This window comes from Fusarium subglutinans (genome assembly GCF_013396075.1).
Source record: "Fusarium subglutinans strain NRRL 66333 chromosome Unknown NRRL66333_c0000185, whole genome shotgun sequence".
NCBI lineage: Eukaryota > Fungi > Ascomycota > Sordariomycetes > Hypocreales > Nectriaceae > Fusarium > Fusarium subglutinans.
The window spans coordinates 471-25804 of NW_023502248.1; the positions used below are offsets into that span (position 1 = coordinate 471).

General features: G+C 49.1%; 9 protein-coding genes across 9 annotated transcripts; 5 read left to right on the top strand and 4 right to left on the bottom strand.

The window, feature by feature from the left end:
• Positions 1–897: 897 nt before the first annotated feature.
• Positions 898–2634, top strand: FSUBG_10558 (uncharacterized protein; the record flags this gene model as incomplete). Its single annotated transcript, XM_036675147.1, has 9 exons — positions 898–904; positions 1072–1133; positions 1182–1317; positions 1377–1558; positions 1609–1645; positions 1711–1778; positions 1827–2212; positions 2268–2335; positions 2387–2634. 9 exons carry the CDS (start codon positions 898–900, stop codon positions 2632–2634), a joined length of 1194 nt encoding a protein of 397 aa, XP_036533923.1.
• Positions 2635–2776: 142 nt separating this feature from the next.
• On the bottom strand, positions 2777–4514 carry FSUBG_10559 (sugar transporter; the record flags this gene model as incomplete). Its single annotated transcript, XM_036675148.1, has 5 exons — positions 2777–3317; positions 3366–3739; positions 3789–3923; positions 3972–4078; positions 4133–4514. The coding sequence occupies 5 exons, from the start codon at positions 4512–4514 to the stop codon at positions 2777–2779; spliced, it is 1539 nt and encodes a 512-aa protein (XP_036533924.1).
• Positions 4515–5679: 1165 nt separating this feature from the next.
• FSUBG_10560 (transcriptional regulatory) lies at positions 5680–7249 on the top strand (the record flags this gene model as incomplete). The annotated part of the gene is made up of 2 exons (XM_036675150.1): positions 5680–6143; positions 6193–7249. 2 exons carry the CDS (start codon positions 5680–5682, stop codon positions 7247–7249), a joined length of 1521 nt encoding a protein of 506 aa, XP_036533925.1.
• Positions 7250–7323: 74 nt separating this feature from the next.
• On the bottom strand, positions 7324–12199 carry FSUBG_10561 (beta-glucosidase; the record flags this gene model as incomplete). Its single annotated transcript, XM_036675151.1, has 10 exons — positions 7324–7711; positions 7760–9196; positions 9243–9849; positions 9901–9968; positions 10586–11002; positions 11099–11163; positions 11214–11563; positions 11646–11776; positions 11825–11932; positions 11988–12199. The coding sequence occupies 10 exons, from the start codon at positions 12197–12199 to the stop codon at positions 7324–7326; spliced, it is 3783 nt and encodes a 1260-aa protein (XP_036533926.1).
• Positions 12200–12674: 475 nt separating this feature from the next.
• FSUBG_10562 (ribonuclease e inhibitor rraa dimethylmenaquinone methyltransferase) lies at positions 12675–13444 on the top strand (the record flags this gene model as incomplete). Its single annotated transcript, XM_036675152.1, has 3 exons — positions 12675–12722; positions 12787–13119; positions 13169–13444. The coding sequence occupies 3 exons, from the start codon at positions 12675–12677 to the stop codon at positions 13442–13444; spliced, it is 657 nt and encodes a 218-aa protein (XP_036533927.1).
• Positions 13445–13729: 285 nt separating this feature from the next.
• FSUBG_10563 (amidohydrolase 2) lies at positions 13730–14729 on the bottom strand (the record flags this gene model as incomplete). The annotated part of the gene is made up of 2 exons (XM_036675153.1): positions 13730–14592; positions 14645–14729. The coding sequence occupies 2 exons, from the start codon at positions 14727–14729 to the stop codon at positions 13730–13732; spliced, it is 948 nt and encodes a 315-aa protein (XP_036533928.1).
• Positions 14730–15116: 387 nt separating this feature from the next.
• Positions 15117–17639, bottom strand: FSUBG_10564 (terpene synthase; the record flags this gene model as incomplete). The annotated part of the gene is made up of 6 exons (XM_036675154.1): positions 15117–15184; positions 15249–15259; positions 15310–16007; positions 16641–16980; positions 17034–17313; positions 17363–17639. The coding sequence occupies 6 exons, from the start codon at positions 17637–17639 to the stop codon at positions 15117–15119; spliced, it is 1674 nt and encodes a 557-aa protein (XP_036533929.1).
• An 815-nt stretch (positions 17640–18454) lies between these two features.
• Positions 18455–21019, top strand: FSUBG_10565 (pyrimidine pathway regulatory 1; the record flags this gene model as incomplete). The annotated part of the gene is made up of 4 exons (XM_036675155.1): positions 18455–18526; positions 18832–19242; positions 19291–19839; positions 19949–21019. The coding sequence occupies 4 exons, from the start codon at positions 18455–18457 to the stop codon at positions 21017–21019; spliced, it is 2103 nt and encodes a 700-aa protein (XP_036533930.1).
• Positions 21020–21231: 212 nt separating this feature from the next.
• FSUBG_10566 (aconitate hydratase 1) lies at positions 21232–23704 on the top strand (the record flags this gene model as incomplete). The annotated part of the gene is made up of 2 exons (XM_036675156.1): positions 21232–21357; positions 21407–23704. 2 exons carry the CDS (start codon positions 21232–21234, stop codon positions 23702–23704), a joined length of 2424 nt encoding a protein of 807 aa, XP_036533931.1.
• Positions 23705–25334: the final 1630 nt, after the last annotated feature.

The window sequence follows — 25334 nt, forward strand, 5'->3', positions numbered from 1 at the left end:
GCATGTTTATTCTTAGGGCCTCAAAATCGCCTGCAGAAGTTACCGAGCATGAAGTCCTTGAGTCCTGCGAGGTTCATCGAACGGGGGCTAAAAGCGCAGGATCGCATCGTTCAGTTAGCGTGGCGCCCAAGGAACGAGATAATTCCCCTTGGAGGATCCAGGGATAAGCCTCGTTATTCGTACGTTGTAGAAAGGCAGAGGTGGCTGAAAAGGCGAGGAGGTTCAAGAACACAGGGTGGCGGTTACTGCTTTATGTGGCTGCTTGATCGACGTATTCCTCAAATAGCAAATAAGAGGATGCTAAAATAAGCTTAGCGAAGAGCGCTCTAAGCTTTGGCAGGAGTTGCTTATGTATTCTCGGCATTTGAGATCGAGATCTTAAGATTTTTTAGCTTCCCTAGGTATTAGAGGAGTTATGTAACACGGACTCTATTTCCGTGGTGGCGTGCCTGGGTGTCATCACTGCATCCATAACAATCTGATATCTTGTTTACGCACAGATATCTGTTCCCCAACCTGCCTGCAGAGGTGTTAAGACAACATTCATGATGTTACAATTAAGCACCTTCAATTTCCTTAAACCGTTCATTTGAGAGTCCACAGCCCTGGATGCGGCGACAGCTCTCCATGGGGGTTGACCCCGCGCACCTGGAATGCTATACAAGCCATCTGGGTCCAGATGCGGCAGCCACCAAAGCCCCGACCCCGCGAACATCCCTGAAAACAAATCTCACTGTGCAACAGATCGAAATTTGTATGCTCAAAGTGCCGTCATTGCACAGATCGAAGCTATATCCGTTGCACATGCGCCACGGTGCCTGGAACTTGCCGTGTGCAGTCCCCAAAAGAGGCAATTCGATGCAAAAAGGCGTTAGCTTTCCGCAAATCTGCGCCACAATGGCAGGTATGTAATCTTCCCCTTGCATAAGAATGATGATCGCGCTCCAAGGAAGGCATTTTGTGTTTTGTTTTGTTTTTCTCGGACAAAATCTTTGGTTTCAGATGCTACAATGCTCATATATCGAGTATTATACGCGTTTGCACTATGCTTGATACCTACTGGAAGTTTAGTCCAAGCTCATGAGCTTGACAGACGCGCCGTCGATCCTCTAGCGGGAACATCCGAGTGTGCGGTCAGTACCAATCCTGTGATTGCTGTGATCTGAGACTGACGAGTGTAGAGGACATGTTATACAAAGACGAATGGCACAGAAGCGTTTCGAGGCAGCCAAACCGACGACCTCTGTCGAGACAAGCCACTTTATCATAATGTTGAGATCTGTGTAAAACACGACTGCAACTTCACCGAGATATTGGGTAGGCTTAATCAACTTGCGTGTAGTGGCTCCAACATCAATCGCTGATGCAATAGCTAGACTTCAAGAACAAAACGTCCCGGGCATGCGAGTGGCCGATCACCGATCGCCGACAAGAAATCCGAATCAGCTGTTTGACGATAGGCGTGTTAGCTATGGTCTTCTTTACTATGAGAGCCATCTCAAAGATAATCGGGTTTGTGCCATATGGACATGACGATAGCCTCATCTTAGCAGCTCTGGTATGTGATGCAACCGAACTTTTATGGTCGTGCCTCTGACTATTAAACAGCCGTTTATTATTGCATTTAATATTTTCTGTCAAATCCGTAGGTGTTACAAACCCATCTGATCACGTCGTTATACAATGCTAACACGAGCTGTGTGACTTCAGTCACCTCAAAGGGTCTTGGACTCGATATCTGGTTCGTGGAAGACGATAACATCCGCACCTTTCTCATCGTACGAGCTCAGGACATCCCGGTGTAATTGCAAGGCTAACTCACCTAGCTGATCTTCGCTTCCGAGCTATCCTACGCGACAGCCCTCGCTCTCGTGAAACTATCAATCCTAGCCTTCTTTCTTCGCATATTCCCCGACCAAAAGTTCCGCACCATTGTCCGATGGACCACGATCTCTATTCTGGCCATATGTCCCTTATATCTAGTCCTAATCTTCCTTCAACGACGGCCACTCGGTGTTCTTTGGAATGGATGGAGGGATAAGAATCCGCAAGGTGTTGTCTTGAGTGCAAATCTCATAGGGATAACTCACGGTGCATGGAACGTTGCTTTGGACATTTGGATGATGATTCTTCCAATGACTCAACTTCTCAAAATCGGAATCAAGCTGAAGAAAAAGATTGGAGTTATTGCTATGTTTGGAGTGGGCCTCTTGTAAGTTGAGTCAGGCCCTTGCGCAGTAACATTTCGTGCTAATCGTATGATATAGCCTCACGATCGTCAGTTCCGTCCGCATCCCAACCCTGATAGTATTTTCAACGTCACGGAACATGACCGGTATGAAAATGTCCTCCTCAAGGTGCTGAAACATTCTAACCGTCCACGCAGCTGATTCTGTCGGAATAATAATCTGGTCAAATATCGAGATTTGTGTAGGCATGATGGTAGCATGCATGCCTGGAGCACGTCAATTCGTCCGCGACATTACACTTCGAGTAAAACGAGGAAGCGAGTCCGATGGGTCCAGCACTGAGAATATCTTTATTGAGCGGACGATAGAGACGATCCAGACTGATGCGGACGAGACAGTTACGAGTTCAATAGTGAGACCGGATGAAGTGCTCTTGTCAAAATGACAACTAATTGCTGGCTGCCGTCTCCGTGATGCAGGCCATGATGATGATGAACGAAATAAATATTAGTTCGCTTTCGAAGCATGCTAGATTAACTTCTACTAGCCTGTTATCATTGCTCATTTCAGCCTTGGATGAACAGTGCTTATGATTGTTCGCGGTGGTTCACAACAACTGAAGCATTTCCCTTCTCCTTGCCTCCCATCTCCTCAACATCTCCAGTCAAATCCTCAGGTTTGTAGTTTCCAAACTTGCGAAGAGGAATACCTTCATTGAACATGCGATCAACCTGCTCCAAAGACTTGCCCTTGCACTCAGGAACGCACAGGACAACAAAGACAATAGCCAATGCCAAAATGCCAGCGAAAACGAATCCAACCTTGGATCCAAGACCGGCATACTGAGGATACAGCATATAAGGAATGCTGAAGCTGACAAGGAAGTTGGCTACGACGTTGACGATCGACGCCGTTCGCTGGGAGGCGTCGCGAAGTCGCAGGGCGGGAATTTCGGTGGTGATGACGTAGTTGAGAGGTGCGAAGGCGAACGTGAAGCCGGATCCGAAGAGGGTGAGCATTGCTACGATGCCTGATTTTATACCGAAGGACGGGTTGGGAACTGTTCCGAGAGCGCCCATCGTGATGATGGCGCAGAACATCCAGCCAGCGCTTGTCAACAGAAGAGGCCTACAAAAGTCAGGGACATTCAGATATTGGAGGACCAAAGGGACTTACCGACGACCAGCCCGATCAACGAGATAAAGACCTGCAAAAGCTGAGCAGAGATTGACAATGGCATTGACGATGGTCATAGTGAAAGGGTTGACAGTTCCGATATCTCGGATGAAGATGGCGCCATATGTCGAGGCAAAGGCTTGACCAGTTGCTTGCTGGAAGAAGTTCATAGCTACGACAATTGCCGTACGCTTCAGATTCTTTCCCTGGAAAAGCTCGAGGTAGTTGCCCTGCTCAGGTTCGTGCTCCAACGCGTATTGAAGAGCAGCAAAGCTCTCATCGATGTCCGCTTCGGTCTCTTTGCCCTCTCGAAGCTTTCCAAGGGCGGCGCGAGCTTCCTCAGTTCGGTCTTTGGTGAGTAGCCATCGAGGAGACTGTCTTTGGTCAGTATGAAGACATTCGTGCTTGAATTGGGTTATATACCTCTGGGATGAAGAAGATGGCGCACATGACGACGACAGGGATAATGAAGAATAGACCGAAAGGGATCCGAAATGAGAGATTGCCGGATAGAGTGCTCGTTCCTCGGCAGACGCATGCCACAATGAGAGTTCCAGACTATTCTTTGTCAGCTTATCTGAATGACGCGACGTTAGGAGAACTCACCATTAAGCTGAACTGGTATGAGCCAACTGCGAAGCCACGAATTTCGCGAGGCATGATTTCGGATTGGTAAACGGGGACAACAGCAAGCTCCATGCCAATGTAGATATCTGTTTATAGGTGTCAGCTATGCGGATCAGCTCGGCAGATTGGGTAGCACTTACAGTTGAGGATTCTCGTAGCCATGATCTGGTGTTTGTTCGTCGATGTAACAGCCATGATAGCTGGAACCAGCGCCCAAGCACTCATGGTGAACATACACCATCGTCGTCCCCATCTCTCACTGACAAGACTACCAATGATGACACCAGCTCCGAAGCCAATGTAGTTCAAGCTGTTGAAGAGAGATAACCACGATGGCGGAATGGCATATTTGCCCTTCTCAGCATCCCACTCGCCGAATTGCGCCTGGAAAGCTTCCATGGCCTGGGTGTTATTGTAAGCTGCATTGTCAAAGCCATAGTTGAAGGTTGACACGGCGATGACTGCGAAAGCAATGGCCAAATGGCGATTGAAGTGTTGAAGGATTCTGTTTTTTGATAACATTGCGACTGCCTCTGAAACTTGAATGATGTTGGGCTGGATTGATCGTGAAGATCTTGACCGGGATGATGCTCTGCTGATATACCCAGCCACCGAACCCCAGAGCAGCTCTCCCCCGCAAAACTTTACTATCACGCGTCGACCTGGAGTCAAGGTAACGCCTGTTCGAGACCTGCAAAGTCTGCTAGCCTGGTCACTCTCCTGATTTCCCCAGGAGAAGGTCTGGGGTAAGTGGAGTTCCGTAGCGTTAGTGCATTTCCGGGCTCGGATGTCGGGCGGAGAGATTTCTGCGCCTGGGTTTTGGGGTAGACCTCGACTGTTCTGTTCCCCCCGACTTCCTTTTCTCATCCTGGCCTGAACTGTTCGGATGAAATTCGCAATGGAACCAAGAAATGGATCCCGTATGCGAAATCGCAAGACATCCGAGATATGTGCCCAATGTCGGAACCGCAAGGTACGCGACAGCTCCGAGCAAATGACTGTCGGCTAATGGAAATCGACTGCAGGTGAGATGCGATAGCGATCCTAAAGGCTGTAACAACTGCAAGAGGCTCAAGTTCAACTGCTCTCTTCTGGTATCAGACTCCGAAAACGCGGTAGAGGTACTAGAAAGACGACGCGTAACTAGGGCGTGTATACCGTGTCGCGATCGCAAGTTGAAGTGCTCTGGCCAGAGACCGGCGTGTTCACGATGTTCGGATCGCGGAAGTCCTTGCCATTACCCTCCAGCCGCAAGGGCTAAGAGTCATGAATCTGGTCTGTCACCCCGTGGTGAACCCTCGATAGCAGCGGACAGCACCCCGTCAGTCCCAGGATCCGATCGCCATGGATCTCAACACTCACAGGCCCCAAGACCACTAGGCCTTCAACTTTCACCAGGCTCGATGCCAACACCGCTACAGACGACACAGTGGTAAGCCATACCATACTGCTACTCGTGGTCGCAGCACTGATAGGAAATAGGGACCTAGGAATAAGCAAACAAACTGTTAAGAAACATATCGATGCCTACTTCGACCTAATACACCCGATACCTTGTTACGGATTTCTCCATAGAGCAACCCTGTTACAATCATGGTCAAAGAACGAGCTAAACCCATGCGTGCTATCAGCGATATGCGGAATCACGTCGCGGTTCATCAACCCAGGCAGCGCTGAACATAGAACAATGGCAAAGAGGTGGATCGAAGATGCCGAATCTCACCTCCTCAGACGAGTCGCCCAGCCTCGGCTATCGGATATCGAAGCATGGCTTCTCGTCACGTTGGACCACTACCTCTCGCAGCGCGTCAGCAAGATGCTTGTCTCGATGGCTCTTACATCGAGGCTCGCTTACATCCTTCGACTGAACCACGAAGATCCGCGTCAGAAGTTCCTAGTGCAAGAGCGTCATCGGCGACTGATGTGGGCCATCTATATCATGGACTCGTTGTACTCGAGTGGGAAGACGGAGTTCACGGCCTGTACTCCAGAGACTCTCCATATCAGGCTACCATGCGCAGAAAAGTCTTTTTCCATGGACGCCCCAGTAATAACGGTACCGCTGCACTCGAGTCCACATGAGGATACATCCAATATTGGCCTGCTTGGCTACTGTATTCGCGTTCTGGACATTCGCAACCGCGTGCAAAGGTTAGAGCCCAGATCCACTGCTGCATCATCTTGCCTAACTGTGACATAGACTTACTCTCACGATCACAAATCACCGAGAACCCATCGATCAATGCCTGCTCGCAGTAGAGTCTATCGAAAACGAATTGCGCCAATTCTCCGCTAGTTTGCCGGCAAGATACCATTGGGACCCTACAGCCTTCTCTCTACGAGCCTTTTCGCCTTCGCGTACCCCATTCCTGATGTTACATGCTTGGTGGCATCAGACACATTGCGACCTCTTCCGCTTTACAATCCCAGGATTCCGTGAAGGCCTCCCAACTGCTGAGATATTACAGCTGTCACCAGACTACACCTCAGCATGTCGTGAAAAGTGCCTATATCACGCTATATCTGTTTCCAAGATCCTTGAGGTACGCAAGTCGATCGGAGGATCCGAGCTAATCAGTGATCCTTCAATTGCGATGTGCGCTTTCCATTCTGCACGGATTATCTCAAGACTCGGACAATACCCCATGGGCGATATGCCACAGGCGGAGCTTATCATGCGATTGACTGCGTGTGTTGAAGCATTGGAAGAGCAGGCAGTCATTCTGCCAACTACTGCGATACTCAAGAAAGGCATTAACGATTTAGTAAATGATGCACAACGAGATCGTCATGGACCTTACGCCTGTCCCTCAATCTGGGAAGAGGAGGAGTCAGAAAGCTACAATGCAGCTGGAGTATCAAGAGATATTAGTGGCTCTGGGGCCAGAGAAGTCTTTTCCAAGCACAGCGTCACCGAGACGGTTCAAAACCTGCAGTTTCAGCCCGGCGAGCAAGGCGACTCTGAAGACCACGTAGACCCTGCGCAGCCAGCGTCTGATATGCCTTTTGGGAATGAACCAGCTTCTGCATCAGCAGCAAACTTTATGTCTATGAACATCTCGCCACTACCTGAGCAAGGCACTCAGGATCAAACAGACTTTGGACTCTACCTAGAGGAGGCTGAGCCTCACCTGGACAGTATCTTCAATTTTGGTCTTCACGGTCAGTATGGCTCTGGGCAACCTGATGTCTTCATGGATTCATTCTGGCCGCTTGCAGATACATATTGGACCATGCCAGATGTAGGCAGTATGTAGCAATGTGATTCTTGCTAGGCATTTAAAGAAATTATAAGATCCCTCCTGTCTAAATACGCATGCCAGCACTGAAGCTATGCCCCGTTCCAATATATATCCTTCTCCACTCTGAAGCTAACTTCTAAACTGTCACTCGAGCTCCTGACCGAAGCGGTGTATGTTCCTGCTTCGCAAAGCCAACTATCGGATGTCTCGTCCCATACCGCGGTGCTGTACTTGTCTAAAGCCATAAACGCTGCCGTTTCTTGGCCCGGCTCCAAGAAGACCTTCTGAAATCCAGCAAGTGTTCGCACAGGGCGGTGAAATCTCGACTTCTGACCTGATTTTGCCGCATCGTAAGAGATGTAGAGCATCACAACTTCGGCACCAGCCCTCTTTCCGGTGTTCTTCACGTCAATATGTATACCGTCCTTCGCGGCTCGGATGTTGGATGTTGAGAATGTTGTATAGCTGAGGCCGTGACTAAATATTGTTAGCGGTAATCATCAAAGTCACACGGAATGGACATACCCGAACTCGAAAGCTGGCTCAATGCCCCGAGCATCGAACCAGCGATGTCCAACAAAAACATCCTCCGAATAGTATATCCTTCCGTTGTCGCTTCCGAAACTCAGGAAAGTCGGTCCATCCTGGAGACTATTCGGGAATGTGATGGGTAATTTGCCACTGGGATTGACCTTGCCGAAAACAATGTCGGCTACTGCATTTCCTGCTTCATTCCCCCCATACCAGCTATGCAGGATAGCTTTCGCTTTATGACGCCATGGCATCTCAATCGGGTTTCCAGCTTGAGTCACCACTATAGCGTTCGGCTGCGCTTCAAGTACCGCAAATACAAGGTCATCGACATGTGGCGGTAGGCTCATAGACTCTCTATCCTTGCCCTCCTTCTCGAAGTCTGCATTGAGGCCAACTACAACGAAAGTGTGCTTACACTTCTTCGCTACTCCGACAGCACGTCTGATGCCCTCTTCTGGATCAAGCTTCAGACAGCCGCCCAAGCGGCATGCTCCACCTGGTATGGGAATGAAAGAGCCGCCTGTTGTTATTGAAGTCGATGCACTGCCAGCTTCAACGCGGAGTCGATATGTCTCACCAGCTTTCATCTCGTAAGTCCCGCGTTCTTCTCTAGATCCATGACCGAAGAACATCCCGGCATGGGTCTGTAATGTCGCGTTGTCGATAACCAGCTGTTCGTCTATATATAATCTCGAGACTCCGTAGCTAGCGAGACCAAACTCATAAGTCCCGTCTAGGTCTGGCTTGTAGTAAGCTGTCATGGACATATAAAACGTCTCGCCCTTCTCAGGATGATCATAGTCCATTAGTTGATACGTAGTGTCTGGTATGCTTTGCTGGTCAAATGGCTTCCTCGTTTGCCACGCTGACTCTGGCTCGTTAAAGAAAGAAATGGAGACGCCTGGTTTTCCATTCTCATCCGTGACATTATCACCCGTGAAATATGGTAGCAACACGTGGCCGAATACTCCAGGTTCAAAATGGACTTTTGCCTTGGATGGAAGTTGGTCACTAATTCCCTGGAAGACGGAGCTGGTATAATATGGTCGTAGATTTGCACTTCCCCCACCACAAGCTGCAGCAAGCTTGGCGTTTGGCCCAATGATAGCGACATCCGCATAGTCCTTAGGAGTAACCGGCAAGATGCTGTCTGAGTTCTTGAGAAGTACGATACTCTCAGTCGCGAGTCGTTTGTTTAGCGCTCTGTCTTCTGGTGAGTCACGAGTTGACTCTTTCGTTGATACTCGAGCTGAAGTAGTGGTATTGACGAGCTCGAGCACCTTTCTGGCTCGCTCATCTATCGTCTTGCGACTGACTTTGCCTGAAACTACAGCGACCAAAGCCTTTTCAGCACGATGTCTTGAGGGGCCTGGCATCTCAACGTCCACTCCCGCATTGAGTGCATCGGTGCAACCATATGTGCCATACCTAGACTGTCAGCTTGCCGCCATATGATGAGTAGTGAACTGCTTACCAGTCACTCATGACGAGGCCGTCGAAACCCCACTCACTTCGCAAGATATCCTTCAGTAGCTTCTTACTTTCTGACACGTGTACACCGTTGACTTTGTTATAGGAAGACATGAAAATCTTGGGCTTGGCATCCCTGACTGCCATCTGGAAAGGTTTAAGGTAAACTTCTCGCAGCGCCCTCTCTGACATGCAAATATCCGTGGACATCTTGGCCGTTTCTTGATCATTGGCCACAAAGTGCTTCAAGGCTGCTGCAGTACCTCTGCTCTGAACTCCACGGATAATTTCTGTCGCTAAAACGCCACTTAGATACGGTTCTTCAGAAAAGCTCTCAAAACCGCGGCCATTGAGGGGTCCTCGGACCAGATTGACTGTAGGGCCTAGCCAAATATGTGCACCTTTAGCATCACATTCTCTAGACAGTAGTTGGCCGGCGGAGTAGAGAAGATCGGGGTTCCAAGTTGCACCAAGACCAGTTCCACAAGGGATACATAATGCTGGAACAGGGTTGAAGAATCTCCCTCCTCGGGCACCGTTAGGCCCGTCAGTGCATTTTATCGAGGAGATGGCATGAGATGGTATAGCTTGAGAATGCCAAAAGTCGCTTCCTGCCTGTTGTCAGCTACGGTGTACTGAATGGTTGGCTAATGGTAGCATACCAGACAGAAGGGAGATCTTTTCAGCAAGAGTCAAGGACGCTAGCGTTGACTCGACATCAATGGGTTTTCTTTGTAGAATATGCATAGTTTCGGATGATTGCAAGGCTAAAACAAGACACAGACGATAAAGCTCAAGGTGTGAACACTCTTCATTTCACTGGAGGCAAATAGGTCCAAGTCGTTCATGTTTTGCTCCTCGATGAAAACGGCCAAGCGTACCTGACTCGTGGATCTGCTGGTCTGTCGGATGTCGGGCGGAGCGCTTTGCTGATCGGTTCCCCGAGTTCTCTCGCCAAAGCTTAGCCAATCATGGAGTACTCCGTAGTTTAGTGCCTTTTTGTTACAGATCTTAGGCGAACCAGACTTCGTGGGCTATCCGAGATTACCCTGTAAAGCTGTCAATATTACACATTGCTGAAGACAGCCACGAATATTCCAATATGTTACCCTAAGCTTGAATGAAGTTGGTCTAAATTTATACCAGGTCATTTAAATCGTTTACTATTTAGGCTCAAGGCTTTGAGTCTTCTGACTTGGACCTGACTGAACAAGGGATGTCAGTAACCGAATCTTGTCCCATGCGATATATGTGTCGAGAAACAAAGGCTGTTCTTTGTATTTTGAAGTGGCTCAATCGCGAGATACAGATAATTAAACGTGTTCTAACACTGCTCTGAAACCTTACAAAGTAAACAAATTGATACCATCGTCCGACTCCCGAAGTTTCTTATTGGCCTTCTGCAAGCTGAATCTCATAAACACACAAGTCGCGACTGACAGCGCCGAGAAGGCCATCATGAGCAGATTTGCTTTGATGTAGCGCGGACCATCACTAGCAGGGAAAAAATATGGACTCCAGATATTGCCAAGTTGGCTGAGAAGATTGATGATAGCAGTGGCACAAGCGCGCTTCTCAGGCGTCTGGTTGAGAGTTGAACTAGCCCAACTAAAAACCATGGCGTTGGATGAGAAACAACCGCAGATATAAAGGAAGGCAGCTGCATATCTCGCGGCGTTGTTGAGCGTGGCGACGGAAATGGTGAAGCCAACACCTACTGCTTGAGGGATGGCGATATGGTAGCCTCGGTTCTTGCGACGATCACTGGATCACGCTGTAGCAAAAGCAGTGGCTGTAGCGACAAGATAAGGAGGGGCAGTCAGAATGAGCGTAAGAGTTGTGTTACCGAGCTTGAATCACTTGACGATAGTGGGAAAGAAGCTGTTGAAGCCGTACGCACTATGGTTGGCCGTAAGCATGATGACCTATTCACTGTTAGCATTCCCGTGTAGCCTCTTGCAAAAATGAAACTTACGAACACCCAGGTTCGGAAATCCGTGACAGCCATCATCAAACCCGCAAAGACACCGTGATCAGCATCTGGAAGAGAGACACGGTCTCTGTTAATACGCTCAACGGCAACCTTCTGCTCGTCATCAGATAGAAGCCACTTCATAACTCCAGTCTTCTGTCCAGGGAAGTCAGGCAAGACGAAGAAAGCGACAATGGCAGCCATGAAGCTTCCAGCGCCTTCAAGGCCTGACAGAACGCCAGCAGCAATAAGACCCGAGAAGGCGGTGGCGAGGAGAACACCAGAGTATAGTATCGCGGTTCGAAGGGCAAGCTCCTTGCGAGGATACCAGCAGCTGAGCAGGAACATGGCACCTGTGCACGTAATTAGTCAATGTGTTCAAATTGGTCGCGGAGGGAAGAGACATGCCTGGGAAGAAAGGTGCTTCAGCGATACCAAGGAAGAATCGGATGACGATCAAGTGAGTATAGGTACCAGCACCAGCAGTAGCGGCAGACACAATGGACCACAAAGCAGTCCAGGCTGGGATGTACATCGACGGGCGGGTTCGAGTAAGGAGCATGTTACTAGAACGCGTAAGCCTTTGAGCATCGAATGTCAAGAAGTCGTTTTACCTGGGGAGTTGCATAAGCATGTATCCAACGCTCAGGATCGGCACTGCAACATTGAACTGATTGCCTTTGAGACCAAGGTCTTGTTCGAAGGTACTGAGACGCGCTTGTCTTAAGATTGTTAGTGATTGCTACAAAGTTTTCGCAGTGCTTGGCAAGAACTCACGCGATATTGTTACGGTCGAGATGATTGAAGAAGTAAAGAAGCCAGACCATGGGCAGAAGAGTAAAGTCCAGTTTACGGACCAGGCTCTTCTCATTGGTATCATATTGCTCATCCGTCATGCCAAGTCCGTTGCCAACGGACTCTTTGGCCTTGACTGGTATTTCGTCGATGTGCTCTGAAGAGAGAGAAAGATCCTTCTTCTGCTCGGCCATGGCGGCAGTCATTCTCAGGTAAACGAATATGATACAAGAACTTTATGGTTGAATGGATGTCTCTAGGCCAAGCTGAAGACTTCACTGATTGATTGAAGTGATTTCGAGCGCACCGGTCCATCCTTATATCGATTTTGCCTCCTCGCCAGTTCTCCGCCAAAGTTTCTGATGCTGGACTTCCCCAGTCACTGCCAGTTCCCCAAAGTTGATACCCCAGACTCTTTGGTTGAGAGATCTGGACTCAAGGAGCAGTCCGCGAGACGGAAGAGTCCTCTTAGAGGCGTTGACCAATAGGAACCAGCCCATTTCAATTCTTCCCCACAGGGCGCAAGTAGCGCGTCTTCCACTCTGGGCAGAAACACGGAGCTGTCCCTTTAACTTTGAATCAAAACATCCGAGCCTCAGCTTCTCAGTAGAACGAGAACGTCACAAGCCAAGCTCCCACTGGCTCTTCAATTCACGGAAATCGGCCATCATGTCATCCCAAGCCCGCGAGCTGTTGCGCAAATTTACATCATGCGACGTAAGACAAACCCCGCAAGTACCTACCTATCCCAGCTCCAACTCCCTGACCGTCCGTTTTCTAGATTGGAGATGCGCTGGTCAAGCTTAAGTATCCCAGAGGCGGCTTTCTTCATGGTATAAGATTGCGGTCTGTCGACTCGCAGACTCGCATCTTCGGCCCAGCTGTCACGGTCAAGATGGTGGTAACAAAATGGACAGACGCGCCCAAGCTTGACACGCACTTCGTCGACCATAATGTGAAAGGTGGAGTCATGTACATCCAGCAGCCTCCTTCAGTGCCCTCTGCTTGCTGGGGCGGCCTCATGTCCACCCGCGCCAAGTATCTAGGTGCAGAGGGCGTTGTCATCAACGGAAAAATGAGAGATGTCAACGAGCATAAAGAGATCGGATTCCCTGTACATATTGCTTCCTCGCCCTTACTAAGATTGAGTTAACCAGGCGCAGGTATTTTCGCGAGGCCAGTCTATCTTGGGATCAAACACTTTCACACGAGCCTCAGAGATCAATGTTCCGATTCTGTCCGGCGGTGATTTGTGGGTAAACCCGGGCGACATCATTGTTGGAGACGCTGATGGTGTTGTATGTGTTCCTCCGTCTCTGATGGAGCAAGTCGTGGCTTTGTGTCAGGAGCGAGCTGAGATTGATGAAAAGATGTTTGCCGAGCTACGTAACGGTGCGGCCATGGGGGATTTGATCCGTACTATCCGTAAGGATAAATAGACTCGATACGAAATTGATAAATCGGGAGTCAGAATCGGCATTGTTGAGAATAGACATATGCCCCATTCCTTGTTACTACGATAACGAGGGCCTTCGCTTTTGGGTAACTTGGCCTAACGGTGATTTTTACAGGTATTGATGGCTCTTTACCCTATGTTATAGTAACTCCAAGGGTATCAGAATGACTGAACGTTAATGAAATGTGAAGATAAGGTTAAAAAGCGACCTCAAATTTATATTGTGTTCTGCTCTGATTCTTTCTATAGAGTAATCTACAGCCATTGTCTAGCCAAATAATCTCTTTGGGTTATCAACCATCAACATATTCCATTCCTCATCTGAAAGCCACTCCCTCAGACTCCACAGCCATGCCTCATCGTCGACCTCAAGGAACGGCGTCTCCTTCATAGCTTCTTCATGACTTCGTACCTTCATCCTTGGTGTATGCGGCCAATCACTACCCCAAATGACCTGACGCGGGTTCGCATCTACAAGAGCTCGCACAAGAAACTTCAGGTCGCTGTACCGTGGGCTCTGTTCACTGACGCGGTATGGAGCGCTGAGTTTGACATAGAGAAGACCGTCTTTGACGAGCCGTAGAATGGGTGAGAAGCCCGGCTGTTGAGTTGGGTCTTGCCGGTACTGAGCTGGGAGCATACTCGGTCCTTTTAACAGTCCGAAATGATCTGTTATGAGGGGTCGGCCTGTCGGAGCCACCTCTTGCCTAACAAACGGTTCTAGGGTGTCCCAAAAGTCCGTGCGGATAGTCGTCATTGTGAGACTCCAAGGGAGAGACAAACGAGTCACCCGTTCAAGGTACGCACGGAGAGTTTTCTTCTGAAGCTCCACATCTTCCATCGCGTTATAGTGATAGAGATTCACACGGAGACCGCAGATACCTGTCGCCTGCATATCTCGTATCTCATCATCGGTAGTATTCTCGGGGTCAATAACACCAACGCCTGATGTACTAGATTTTCCCAGTTGGGTGACGAAAGTCTTGAGCGAAGTGCAGTCATCGCCGTAGGATAGGCCGTGGGTAAGCACGGAATTGGTGATGCCGAGTTTCTGTCGGAAGGTCTTGAAGGACTGGACTGTTGCGGCGGGGGGCGTCAAGTGGCGTGTTGGACTGTAGGAAAAGGTTGATGCTGGTATGATGTTAGTTAAGGTCTTGGAAGATCAAATCACAAGAGAACATACGCTCGAAAATATGGTGATGGGTATCCCAACCGCCATTGGGGAACAGCTCAGCTTTGGTGGACTTTGTGAGAACTTGGGTCGCCATATTTCTTCGATGCGTGATGCCAATTGAACGAAAGATCATTACTGGAAGGATGTGAAGGCCTCTAAGCTTATGGGACCAAAGCAGTCCTTTCTGAGCATTTTAGTCAATATTTGGAGTCCATTTCTTTGGCGGCTCGTCAGTCATGGAATCATCCCGACCTGCGGTGGCGAGCATCGGAGCAGTCCATGGTGGATCTAGCCCGATCAGACATGCCCTGGAGCGGAACGGAGTACTCCTTGTGCTGGAAGCGTGAGCAACATAGCAATAGCATGGATGGCAGCCGATCAATCAATCGATTGATGGTCTAAACTGGTCACCGCATGTGTGAGCATAGATCGCCTAATGTAAAACGGAAATCCGGCATCTCTAATATTTTTGCTGTTGATGTCACCACTCGGCTTCACTGGTAGGAAGGCCCTTGTAGACCACCGTAATCTCATGCGTGTTAATTTGACCTGTGCTAACATTTAAATGTCCTTCTATAGAGGCTCCGTTGAATCTCCAAAAAGGCAAACATACACATCGTATGCCTACACATCGTTAGTCTTCAATCTGGAAACAGACTCGTCGGTGCACTTACGGTCCAACCCGCAGAAAACTCGGTACCCATCCTCGGAAGATCCAAGCGGGTCCTTCAGTCCGGAATGCCTCCCTTGCAGTAGCTACCATACCTGTCCCGTCTGGAGATATGGAAGACATGGCCCTGGTTTTCAGGACATCTAGCGGATTAGTCACTGTTACCGCGATCACAGCTGCTAAGAATGCAGAAGTCGCTTGTACAGCGGGCGTCTCCTCCGTCTTTCTATAGTTGAGGATGGACTTTTTGATGATATCATAGCTTGCAAGCTGCCCTGCTGTCTGTGTCGCAGCGCGTGTGCAGTTAGGCAGCCATCCTCTCATGTAAGCGCCAATACCTTCTTCACGTGCCATTCGTAATATTCCGTCGCCGACGTGTCGATAATTGTGTCGTTGGTGAGATGGAAGTGAGCCATCATGCTGCATTCTAACATTTAGAACATCGGCAAAGTTGCCCGCCAAACCACCTGCAAATCCAGAACACCACGCGGTGGTAAGGAGATATTGGCTGCTAGGAGCAGGTCCAGATTTCGACTTGAGTTCTTCGTAGATGCCAAAGCGGATGCCCGAATAGGTGAGCTGGCGTACCACAGATGCTGTTAGACCACTGTATAAACCCGATACACCTTCATCACTGATGATGATCTTGACGGCGGAAGCAAACGACGGGGCCACGCGTAGTACCCTTGTCTGCAAACGGACCTGTACACAAAGATCTAAGGTGAATCAGTTGGTGGGGATTTGAAGTATGAGAGTCTTTACCTTGACTAGGAGACTACGCGTTAGTCCATTTAATTGTGAAGAAGACGGTTTACTGTACCAAGATCAAGAGGATGAGTCACGCAAGCAGCTGAAGCGCTGGCGATACCGCCAAACCAGAATGGATATTTGATGTTGCTCTCTAGTGCATTTCCTTTATTTGCTGAGTGGTCGGTCATCGTCTCACGGCCTCTGGTCCGCTGTATGTATCGATTCGTGAGGGTCAGTAAATGGCTTATTCATCTCAACAATGTCACCGAGAGAAGGAAAATGTTTTACATAAACACGACTAGCTCTAAATATCACTTTTATAGCGGTTTATTCGGAAGTCGTGGTACGTCAGTTTTGGTCGCCGGATTGTCTGTTCGCCGATCAGGGGAACCCAAGAGTCGGCGACTGTACATATTTTTGATCCGGGCCATTATGAGCAACTGTGGGGGCTTTCAAGGTAACAATCAAGAATATTCAAAAGAGAAGTGCGTAAGATCGGCTACGTCAATTTCCTTCTGTCGGTCCTCATTTATACCGAGGACAGTAGATGCTCCAAACTAGGTTTCCACTGTATGACCACATAACCGCCTCGATATATACGCGAAGATCCCGAGATACGCTCAGGTCACTCTTCGTCCTTGCCACGATGTCACGGAACAGACCGATGTTCTGCGCAATCTCACGTCGACAAACTTCTTTTGCCTCTTCCTCCCCAATAGCACTCTCTCTCATAATGACCCAAATTGCATTGAAGACGTAGTCCTGCCCAATATCCTGCGCTGCCTTTCTTTCTTTCTCCCAAGAGTAAAGGTCATTCGTCAAACCTAGTGCGGCATATCCTGGCTTTGCTAGGCTCATACATAGATCGTATTCTTCGTCGGGGATGGTAAGACCCATTCCGAAGGTCAATGACCCGAACCAGATCCTATTTCTGTGAGCAGAATGTACATATCATCAGTATATTGCGCGCAGGCTTACAGTTCACCTGCATCTATGACTCGTGTTGGGATGTATTCCTCCAAAGTCTCAAAGGGCGTCATTCTTGTTCGCGATGCTAACTGGACAAAGCTTGCCCATGCCTTCATCGTCGTAATAGCCCGCTGGTGATCTATAGCCATCATTTCCGAGAATATCTGTGCTTGGAGTCTTTTCTCGGGACGGCTTCGGGCATCGGCCTCAAGTGCCGGGGTTACAAACGGCTGGAGAAAACTATCAAGATCATTTGTCGGGATTTTAAGTTCAAGCGTTTCCATATCATCTGTAAATGCTTAGCATATCCCCACCAACTGGCTAAGGGGGTCGCAAACCGTCATAGAGAAACGCAAACTCGTTCGCATACGAAACAATCTCAAGCCTTTCCGGGCGATATTCGGGGATAGTTACGCTGATGAAACCGAACGGGTCGGCCAAGCCGCCTTTATACCCATGCACTGGGCGTACGTAGCGAGTCCAATCCTTTCGGGCTCGAAGTGCTCCTTTGACCTCTATTGCCGAGTCCCTATGCATTCGTAGTGGTATGCCATGATCCAAGTCATATGTCTCATAACGCGAGGCGTCAATTTCGTCAGAATAAAAGAAATCCATATCTTGAGTCCGAAAAATATAGAGTTCTAGCTAGATCTACTATTTCTTGCGTCCGTTGGGTACGCTAAATAGTCGACATGAAACTCCAGAACTTCACCTGATATTCTCATGGGCAGTTATATCGTAGGCTTAAAATGGTCAATCAGCCGCTTATGTTAGACTAAAATAGTTCAGATCATCCGGTATATACCATGATTAAAGACATATCGCCATAGCCGAGATAAGGATAAATCCTTCAGTGGTTGTCCTAGACTATAAGAGGAAAGACCCGACGACTCGAGACCCTGACCTTAATTGGCAAAAGGACCTGGCTAAATTAGCATAAGTCTAGGATACATTCAGCTGTGTTTATCTTGTCATCTTACCTTACGATGTGATGTTTTATTGCTTCTGGAGAATAGCGTCACGGTAAAATCCCTTCATTTTATTTTATACCCGTATCCTTCTCTATAATGCCATGACGGGCCTCCCTGAAACGTCATCGAACGCTGTTCTCAGCAACCCAACAATGTTGACATGATGGATCAGGACGTCTCACACTAGGAGGGTAACTGATTCAACCCATTTTAGAAAAGATAACAAGGTTCACTATTATGTTTTGATACCAATGCCTGCACAAGAACGTCAATTTCAACAAGCTACCTAAGTACTAAGTTTAGGTGACTGTCTGCTGCCTCTAACACGTGACATATTCCCCAGCGGGGTCATCCACTCGCATCATGAGCAATTGTCAGTGTCAGCTTCACTAAACATCCAGCGACAACAGCCAACCACATCGCCTGCCTGTACTTACCCCTGTAACCTTATCAAATCCCATGGCTACGCGTATCAACGCCCCTAAAAAGGTCCGCCTGGCCTGTCGACGCCGTCGGGTCCGTCGCATCAAGGTGAGAACAATCGACTGCTTCCAGCAACTCGACCCTCCAGACTAAAGTGTTTGCTCCTTGGCTCGTGTTAGTGCGATGGTCAAGTGCCCGCTTGTACCAACTGTGCAAAGGCTGGGCAGGTCTGCTTAGATGTCGACAGTCAGAACTCAGATGTTGTTATTCCCCGCAAGTGAGTACGCGTCACGACATCGCAGAACATTGATTGACAACTAAGTTTCGTGTCTGCCGCCCGTGAAAGAATACGATGGTTGGAAGATATCATCAAAGAACGTCTACCGGACGTAGACCTACGTTCTGGTCCTCAGGTCGATCCTTCGTCTGACCCAACGGCCCCTGCGCAGGATGAGAGAATCCCCGAGGTTGCTGACATCTCAATATCATCAGTTCCACCAGTCTCCACGATCTCACGCAAGCGGTCAGCAGAGGCATCAGGGCACTCTGATCAAGACGAATCCTTTCCAGAGCGCGCCCATTCTGTCGCCGTTAATCTTGGCATGCTTTCTCTTAATATCGATTCCCCTCAAAAACACTACCTTGGCTCAAGCTCAGGGCTTCTCTTCACAAACCTCATTGGAGCATCGCCACCGAGTGTAGAGTCCACGCCTCAAGGCCCTCAAGGGGACAAGGCTGCTGGAGAGCTCGAATGGAGTGATGATGTCGTTGCTCAAGATCAGAACAGGAAGTATTACCAAGAGCTGTACAGTCTTCTCAAACAAGTGAGTTGATTCCTCCGGAGCCCTAATTTGACCTCTAACTATACATAGGAGCTACCCTCAAGACACAATGCTCTCGTATTGATACACACATACATCCGTTGGATCCATCCCGACTTCCCCTTCCTAGAACCAATTTCTCTCTTCAGTGCCGTCGAAGCCATATATCCCTGCCTTGACGGCATTTTGGAATGCGATATCTCTTCTCACGGATGGCCCGCTAACATGCCGCCGTTTCGATGGAACGGAAGAGTGATAGTCCCGGGAGTTTCCAATGAAGAAGGCGTTACCTTCTCGGCAGTCGCCTTTATTCTCTTTATGGTCTTCAATATCGGCGCTCTGGTCAAGGTACGATCACGTAACTACGACTTTCCGCCACAGCGCTTTTACCGTGCTGCCCTCCACTTTTCAAAAGAAGCCTTCGCTCATATTACCTTGTCCTCTATTCAATCTTTAATGATGCTGGTGATGCATGGCATGCTCACTCCTGCAGAGGTCAACTTGTGGACTTTGGTGCATCTTGGACTGGCGTACTGTGTCGAGACTGGAATACATCGGGAGCAAGGACAGTCAAGCCGGGAAGGCTCTGCTATACAACAAGTGAGACGTTTCACTTTCTTCACAATTTATTCATTGGATAGGTATCATGCCCCAGGGCGCAGCTCTAGGGAGACGTGCTAAGTGTAGCAGGTCTTTATCATCGATACAGGGCCGGCCACTTGGTTTCAGAGACGAAACATTCGACATAAAAATACCTGAGCCTCTTTCAGACCTTGACGAGAATACGCAAGGACCCCTTCCGCCTTCGTTCATAACTGCCGTAACACGTTACTCATCGTATCATTTCAGACTGGACCGCATCGTGTCCGATATTAAACTCCACCTGTATCACCTTCCCGGTGATTCTAGCTTCTTCCCATGGCCAGACAATCCTACAGAACAACAGGCCAGGATCCAGCATACTTTGGAAATCTGGTGGGAGGAGGTCTCAAACGATGTATTTGAGTATCCCAGTCTTGATAACAGACAACGGGAAGTCTGGAAGATAAAGCTCAGACTGAAGTACCATACAACGATGGTCTTACTTTTCCAACCATCCCAAGTCGTTCGGCAACCAGCTTCAGAGGCGCTCCAGGCTTGCTTCGACAGCGCAGCCAGTATTCTAGATGGGTACCAACGACTTCACGACCTTCATGGCCTCCACTTTGGATGGAGGGCCGTGCAGAACATCTTTGCAGCTGGCGCGACACTGATCTACTCATTCTGGACATCACAGGCCGTTCGGGAGAAGGCGTCACCAGAGACAATGTCAAAGAATTTGCGAAGCTGCTCTACTCTTTTAACAATTGGTGGCGAATGGTGGCCGTCTGCAAGGAATGGACAAGCCAGCTTTGGTTCAGTCGCAGATTTGACCATGAAGAGGCTCTACATGGCGGACGCGTCCAACAAAGCTCCGCGACTATCTCTACAGCAAACTGCGTCTTCCAGACCAAGAGAAGCAGGGGACGCTGATGTCTCTGGAAGTCAACATCAGCCTCATTTCTCAAATGAGACTGGCCAATCGGTAGTGATTGACACAGATACAGCGTGGCAAAATCTAGACTTGGATGTCGGAGGCAACCCAGACCAATTTGACTGGCCATCAATTGAAGGCGGCTTTGATCCCGAAATCGAGATGTTCCTGGAGGACTTCAACAAATCCGATTTTACATGGAGCTTTTCACTGAATGACAATCAAGATCTGGGCCTCTTTGGAACTGATCCAAACACTGGGTTCTAAGGTCGCACGATAGTGGGCTGTGGGAACGGAGCAGTCCGTCAGCGGCGAGAAATGGGGTGCGGACTACTCCACGGTTCCTCGGCTACAGCATGGAGTTTTGTATGGGCGGGTTGGGTTTGTGCGATATCAAATAAAAACATGATGATTACCATGCACAGGCAACACGATTTTAGCATGATAATTGCTATGCATATTCTGCAATCATCGCAAGAATGGCGCTGACAACATCACGACTTAGCCTGCGACGGGTTTGCTCTGCGCGACAGAGGCCAGTGACACAAGTGCGACGATGCTTAGCGACGCATTCATCCCATGTCGCATTGAGCCCTCTTGAGCCAGTCAGTACTTCCACTCATATCTCAATGCCAACTCCTAAGTGTGTCACAGTATAATGTCCTCGATTACACCACCCGACTCGAATCCCTCCGCCGCGTTCAAGGCGCTAATAAACGACCCTTGACCCTCTCCGAAAAGCTCCTCTACAGCCACTTAATCCACGACAACGATGATTGGGTACTCGACCAAATAGAGCGAGGACAGACAATCCTGCGCCTACGGCCGGATCGCGTTGCTTGTCATGATGCGACAGCGACAATGGCGCTTCTCCAATTCATCAGCGCTGGTCTACCACGCGTTCAAGTGCCAACATCTGTGCACAGTGATCATCTCATTGTCGCAGAGTACGGAGCCAAAAAGGATCTTGAGCGGGCTGCGGGTGATCATCGAGAGGTCTATGCTTTTCTGAGCAGCGCAGCGAAGAAATACGGCATTGGGTATTGGAAACCTGGCGCAGGTATTATTCACACTACGATTTTTGAGAACTACGCTTTTCCAGGTGGTTTGTTCATTGGCACTGACTCGCATACTCCCAATGCTGGCGGAATGGGTGTTCTGGGTATTGGAGTCGGCGGCTCTGATGCTGTGGATGCTATGGCTGGAATGCCATGGGAGCTTGTTTGTCCCAAGGTCTTGGGCGTTCGTCTGACAGGACGGTTGTCGGGATGGGCATCTTCCAAAGACATTATCTGCAAGCTTGCGGGTATACTGACTGTCTCCGGTGGAAAGGGTAAGGTCATCGAGTTCTTTGGTCCTGGTGCCGAGACATTGGGAGCCACGGCCATGGCCACTGTTTGTAACATGTCAGCCGAGGTTGGGTCAACCTCGTGTATCTTCCCCTACTCACAGGCTATGGCACGGTATCTTAAAGCGACCAAACGGGGAGACATCGCTCGCTACGCTGACGGCTTCACTGAGACGCTGCTTACTGCAGACCGTGGCAGTGAGGATTACTACGACGAGGTCATTGAGATTGATCTCTCAACGCTTGAACCTCACATCAACGGCCCATTCACTCCCGACCTCTCGCATCCCCTGTCTCAGTTCAAGACACGAGTTCAAGAGAGCTCCTGGCCCTCCAAGATCAGTCATAGTATGGTAGGCAGCTGTACCAATAGCTCCTACGAGGATCTCGAGAAAGTCTACGACTTGGTACAACAGGCCAAAAAGGCAGGCATCGACCGGCCTAGAACACCCTTCATGGTAAGCCCAGGCAGTGAACAGATTCGTGCAACTGCGGAGGAGAGTGGCATCTTACCAAGTTTGAGAGAGGCTGGAACCGTTGTTCTCAGCAACTCTTGCGGACCCTGTGTTGGACAATGGGACAGGAAGGATGTTGACGTTGCTGGTGCTGAGAACAACTCAGTCATCTCTAGCTTCAATCGCAACTTCACTGGTCGCCATGATGGAAACCCCGCTACACATTCTTTCGTCACATCTCCCGAGATCGCCACTACTTTTGCTTATGCTGGTGATCTGTCATTCAACCCCATGCACGACGCTATTCCCACTGATAAGTCGGGTACCTCTCACTTCCGATTTACCCCTCCTGTCGCCAACGAGCTTCCAGAAAGGTTCATCGCTGGTAGCGATCTCTTCCAGCCGCCTATACTAGAAGATACCTCAGATTATAAAGTTGCCATCGATGAAGGCAGCGATCGCCTGGAGCTTCTGACGCCGTTTGAGCCATGGAAGCCAGGCCAAGCAGAGAACATGGAAGTCCTCATCAAAGTCTCTGGAAAGTGTACCACAGATCATATTTCTCCCGCAGGGCCATGGTACAATTATCGTGGCCATCTATCTAACATCAGCCACAACATGCTCCTCGGCGCAACAAACGGATTCCTTCCCAACGCCAGTTCACTATCTATGACTGGCAAGACACGAGATCCTACAGACGGCACCATCAAGTTCATCCACAAAGCCGCACGAACAATGAAGAATGCTGGTATCAGATGGTGTATCATTGGCGATAACAACTACGGCGAAGGTAGTTCCCGGGAACACGCTGCGCTGGAGCCCAGATTCTTGGGTGGTGTAGCAGTCATTGCAAAGAGCTTCGCCCGCATTCATGAGACGAACTTGAAGAAGCAGGGGATGTTTCCGTTTACGTTTGCGGACCTATTGGACTATGATAGGATTCGGGAGGGCGATGTTATAAGTTTACTGGACGTTGATGGTGATGCGCTTCAGCCGGAGAAGCAGGTTACGATGAAGGTGGTGAATAAAGACGGGACTGAATGGACGGCGCAGTTGAACCACTCGTATCATGAGCACCAGCTTGCATGGCTACGGGCCGGGAGTGCGCTGAATCATGTCAAGAAGACGATCTTGGGTAGCGCAGCTTAAGTGATTGACATGAATTCGGGTCTGGCGTCAGCGTTGATCATCTATTTGCTCAAGTATTATGCACAGAATGCCCAATACTGCAACTTCAATAAATAAAACGTGAATTACTAATTTTATACTCGTTTTGACCTCCACGGAGTTCCTGTTCACATAACTAAGCTGGCCATTCGAGGTGTAGAAACACAAGTAACGTAATCGCCATGATCTTACCAATCGTTGAAGACCAGGCCCACTGCTGGTTGTTCATAACATTACATACTTACGAGACAATCTGCAATACATCGGGAAACTCGTTGTATTTTTAAATAGCGCAACACCTCAAGAACCCCTATACACATATTGCCCACCAGTCCCTCTCAACGGCCAAAACCATACACAACACTAACCGGAGTCGAGCGACAAGATGAATTGGCAAGACATAGCCAAAGAATCTCAAGTGAAAGTGCTTAATTCCATTCCTAGCCGCTGGCGATTAGATGTCAATCAATACCGAGACCTCAAAGATGTCACCAATGTGCCGTACACCTGTGGCCTACTCACTGAAGAGCAGCTCAGAATCACGGAACTCACAGCGACAGAAATAGTCAAGAAACTCAAGACTCGCGAGCTGAAAGCAGTGCAAGTCTTGGAAGCACTCGCCGGACGAGCTTCTATCGCACATCAACTGGTTGGTAATCTAATTACATGCTGGTAATTGGCTAATGGCAGTAGGTCAATTGCCTGACAGAATGGTTCTATGAAGAAGGCCTCGCACACGCAAGAGAGCTTGATGAAGCGATAGAGAAAGGTGGTCATTTAAAGGGTGTACTGCATGGTGTTCCTATCGCTCTAAAGGTAAGCTATCTACTAGCCATAATTCCTTACTTGCACTGACTCTCGCTGTCAAGGATATCCATTGCGTTGCAGGTCATGCTTCAACCATGGCCTTCGTCTCAGGCAGAAACAATGTCGTTGCTCAAGATTCCGCCGTCGTAGCTGCTCTACGTGCTGAAGGCGCCATATTCTTCTGCAAGACCACCATGCCTCAATCGGCCATGGCAATCGAGACAGTCAGCAACCTCTGGGGACGTACTTTGAACCCTTCCAATCGGGACCTGAACGCCGGAGGTAGTTCTGGAGGCGACGCTGTCCTGGTAGCCATGAAGGGTACACCTCTCACGCCCTCGACTGATCTCGGAGGTTCGATTCGTGTACCAGCTGCTTTTAACGGACTCTATGCACTCAAACCAACAGCTGCCCGAATCCCGAAAGGCGGGATGCCGGACCTTGGCCAGAGTCTGATTCAAGTTTCCTTTGGACCTATTTGTCGCTCCCTCGAGGATATGGAGTTGCTGACCCGAGTCATAAATGCTCATCCTTACAACAGATTTGATGTAACTTGCGCGCCTGTCCCATGGAGGAGAGTCGATGCTCTAGAAGGCAAGCTGAAGATAGGGCTAATGAAATGGGATGGCGTGGTGAGGCCTCATCCGCCAATCCTTCGAGCACTAGAGCATACCAAAAAGATACTGATAGAAGCTGGACACGAGGGTAAACTCATATTAGTTGTGAACTGTGGACTACAAAGCTAACTTCTGTCTCAAGTTGTTGACTTCAAGCCGCCCTTCGACTGCTGGCAAGCTTTGAAGAC